This window comes from Aptenodytes forsteri, unplaced genomic scaffold, assembly GCF_000699145.1.
Source record: "Aptenodytes forsteri isolate BGI_AS27 unplaced genomic scaffold, ASM69914v1 Scaffold119, whole genome shotgun sequence".
NCBI lineage: Eukaryota > Metazoa > Chordata > Aves > Sphenisciformes > Spheniscidae > Aptenodytes > Aptenodytes forsteri.
Window position 1 is genome coordinate 3619103 of NW_008796165.1, and position 4037 is coordinate 3623139.

Sequence of the window (4037 nt, forward strand, 5' to 3'; positions counted from 1 at the left end):
GGGGAGGGCACAGCCCGCCCTCCTGCCTGCGATTTTGGAGTGAGCATGCAGAGCTTCCCAGGGGCATCCACAAAATGCAGAGCCTGCAAAAGCAGGACATGGCACCCTCATCACCCCGGGACCGATGGGAGGGTGCAGGGTCTAGCTCACAGGTGGGGAAACTAAGTCACAGCTGCACATCTCCCAGCTGCTGCCTCCATCACCCCTGTCCCTCCCCAGACCAGGCACGGCAGGCACCCCACCGCAAACCCACCCAGTCCTGGGGCTGCATGCACACCCGGCAGGGGCTGCGCTGTTGGACCCCAGCCGGGCTGGGGGCTGTGACAGCAGGATCTGCACCTGCAGGCAGGGATGAGAGGACAGGCAAGGACAGCGCTTTACCAGGCAACTGGCAGGGTCCTGGAGGCAGGCCAAGGAGATTAGCTCCCTTCCCCAGTGACCCAGGCAGCTCAGCAGTCAGTGCCTGTCCTGCCGCAGCTCCTCCTGAGGCTCTGGCAGCTGGTGCAGCGCAGGGATGCTCCAGGAGCAGGGATGCTCACAGGGACCTGCCTTCCTCCTGCAGCACCAGCACCCCCATGCATGGGTGTCCTCTCAGCCCCACAAACAGGGGAGCCCCGTACAGAGGGCTGTGAGCCAGGGTGGCCAGCACAGCGCATGCCAGACCCCATGATCCCCCACCCATCCCCACCTCTCTGCACACTCTGGCCCTGGGTGGGCTGGTCAGGTACTTCTGAGAAGCAAGTTAAAGATTGACCAGGAGCAGGTGGGTGCTCCCATGCCTGGCTCCCCGCCCCAGGTGCCAGCCTCCGCCCTCGCCCCAGTGCGATGCCGGCTGCTCTGGCCAGGGCAAGGACGCAGCAGCAGCACGGAGCCACAGTGAGCACCCCGCACGTGCAGGAGCACATCCCTGTGACAGACCCCTGATCGAGCCCGGATACGTTCCCGTTCCCAGCCAAGGGCTTCTCCTGGAGAAACCTGCCTTCCCATCCCACCGGCCACCCTGACCCTTCCACACTGCCCGCTGCAGGCAGGACGGGTGCTGGGCTCCCCACTGCAGGCACAGGCAGCAGGGCCATGCTGGGACACGCAAGCAGAGGAGCTGTGCACACACAAGTGTGCTGGAAGCGCCTGCTGGGCACACCACTCCCCTGGCTCTCAGCTTCCCAGGGAAGTCCTGGCTCCAGGCCCTTGGCTGGAACGTGCAGCTATTTCAGGAAGCCCCCCGGGAAGGGGAGGGCCTGGCAATCGTGTTGGCCCCAGCGTTTAGCTCCCATCCATTGGGAAAAAGGGAAGAGCCAAGCCCAGCCTGGGCTCACCTGCCAGGCGCAGCGCAGCAGCCTGGCACAGGAAGCTGAGCTCTGGGCTCCCGAACCACTTGCTGCACAGCAGAGCTGCCACAAGCATGGGGCCATCGCAGCCCTCCAAGGAGGACACGCACCAGGCACGTCCCGCATCCGCCCAGGGCACTGTAGCCCTCCCCGGCGCAGGTGAGCGCAGGGCAGCGCACAGCACCCTGCAACACACCGCTTGGCAAGGACCAAGGGTCCCAGCTCTGCCTGCGCACCATCCTACCAGCCCAGTCCGGGAGAGCCTACCAGGTGGAGGCATAGGGGAAGCAGCCCCACACCATGCCCTCTGGGGGCACCTGGCATGGAGGGACACCCATGCCCTTTACTGAGAGCAGGTGGAGGAGCCACCCGGCTGGGGCTTTCCCGCCTTCACCACCCACCCGGAGAGCTGGGGCAGGTGATAAGGCTGGGCAGAGCGCCTGAGACGGGCGATAGCATCTCCAGGCACAGTGAGACACCGCACCCGGGGAGCCTTGCAGGCAGCAGGCTCAGGGTGAGTGGCGGCCGGTGTCTGCCCCACAGGCATCATGCTGGGGGAGCACCAGGGTGGCACAACCCCCAAGGGTCCCAGGGGGCACCAAGCCTTACAAGAGCCCTGGTGTCCTGCTCCCTGCACCCGGTGCTGCAGGTCCCCGCAGCAGGCGCCCATGCCAACCCGCTCCCCGCACCCAGGCACTTACCAGCAGCCCCTCGTTGCACTTATCGGCCATCCCTGGAGGCTGGAGCGCAGCACCAGCTGCCCGCCGTGGGGTCCCTCGCCTGCCCGCTCTCCGTCGCGCTGGCTGCAGCACCAGCACCGGTGCGCTTCAATCCACTGTCAGAGCAAGCTGGGCAGAGGGCAGAGACACCAAGAGAGACGTGACTGGTGGGGTGGGCACATCCCCGCCCTGGGCCTCCCCCTCCCTCCGTGAACTGAGGGCCGTGCCAGGCAGGTCGCTCCCCCGTACCTGCCCGCAGGGCATACGGGAGAGGGGCTGGCGGAGGACGCAGGGCCTGGGGCCAGGTGGGCTGGTGGCAGGGTCTCTTCCTGCTGGCTCCCAGCCCCTCCAGTGTCTCCAAACCCCCTGGCACCCACACAAGCAGCAGCTCCCAGGTGTTTCCCAAGAAGCAGTTAAAGATTTACCCGGTGTGGACAGATGACCTTGCGGGCAGCTGGCTGCTGGCCTCCCGGCGGGTGGGCGTCGGGGGCCGTGGGCAGGAGCAGGGGCCCCACAAGCTCTCCCCCAGTGAGAGCTTGAGCCGAAGTGGCTGCGGCACACGGCAGCACCGGGACTGGGCACTGAGCAGGGCCAGCTCAGGGCTCAGCTGCCGCACAGGACACAGATGGGAAACGATTGCCTTCTGCCCCGATGCATTGCGTGCACGTGCGGCGCAGGGGGGCTGAGCCGCTGGGCTCTGCCAAGTGCCAGGTGCTGCTAGACAGGGCACGGGCAGCTGCCACCCCTGCCCTTACCCCTGCCCCAGCCTGGGGCTGCTGGAGGCCCCAGGGCAGCACCGGGGCCTGACCTCACTGAGAGGGACAGCCACTCTTGCAAAACACCAGTTTGCTTGTCCGTGTGACAGCACCGGTGTTTGCAGATCCCACACCAGCACTCAGTGCCTTTGCTGGCCAGGGAGGGACCCCCGACCCCCACCAAGGGTCCCCAACCACCACCACCACCAGCTGAATACCCCAGGGCCTGTCCCCAGGCCGCCATGGCTATGGAGCGATCAGCAGAGGAGCACAAGGCCCTGAAGCCGTGGGGAGGGAGCATGGGCGGCAGAGATAAAGGGCAGGAGGCCGGGGGATGCAGGGCGAGCCCCCAGCCCTGGCCACAGCCCCTCCAGTGCAGGCAGGCTGCTGCCAGCAGATACCGCATCCCACCGCCAAACCGCTCCCCAGGAGCAGCTGCATTTCCAAAGGGAGCCGAGATGTCATCACTGCGCAGGGAGGAGGACAAGCCCCGCTCCTCTTGTGGCACGGGGACCTCTCAGAGGTGGGAGGCGCAGGGCCAGCCACCGGCCCTCCTCCCCACCACACACCTATCGCCAGCCAGCCAAAAGCTGCCCGCCCTGTGGCCCTGAATTCAGCCCAGGGACTCATCCTGTGTCCCGGGAGGGGAGAGCGTCCAAGGGGGACGGCCTGCCACTCCCCCTGGGGTCTGCCAGGCGCTGATAAGGCTGCGTGCCTGCATAGATGCTGTTGACTTTGGCTCTCAGCCTGGCAAGGAGGTGAGCGCCCAGCCAGGTGCGGGGCGGCAATGGGATGGATGCAGGGATGCCGGAAGCTGCGGCATCCCCTGGGAGAGCCAGGCAGGGATGGGGATGCAATGCATTGGTGCTACGGGGTCTCTCCCAGAGCTGCGGGATGCCATGACAGCTCGGAGGGCAGGGCAGCTTGTACCTAGAGATGGGATGGGTGGCACCGTGCAAGTGGGGACCCTGGGCACCCACGGGGGCTCCCGGCTGGGGTGTCACACCTCGGCAGGGAGGCAGCCCACGGCACCCAGGGAAAGGCCACGGATGCCCGGCCACAGGATGGAGCCCCCCGTCCCCTCCCGCCCGGCGGGCAGCCCGGGGCGCCGGTGCAGCCCAGCCGCTTCCACCTGCGAGGCCATTTCCCCCACAGCCGGAGCTCCCAAGGGGAGGCGGCCAGTGGGCCGGCCTGCCGCCGCCCGCCGCCCCCCGCCGCCGCCGCCGCCCGCCGCC

The 4037-nt window shown here is 67.5% G+C and overlaps 1 protein-coding gene across 1 annotated transcript in view; it reads right to left on the reverse strand.

Annotated features, from left to right (window-relative positions):
- SLC6A9 (solute carrier family 6 member 9) overlaps nucleotides 1-2129 on the reverse strand; it is an 18371-nt gene extending 16242 nt beyond the window's left edge. The window contains exon 1 of the mRNA XM_019474132.1: nucleotides 2030-2129. Within this exon, the coding sequence (XP_019329677.1) occupies nucleotides 2030-2059 (30 nt within the window). The 5' untranslated portion in view covers nucleotides 2060-2129. The remainder of the gene's footprint in view (nucleotides 1-2029) is intronic.
- Between the last annotated feature and the right edge of the window lie 1908 nt (nucleotides 2130-4037).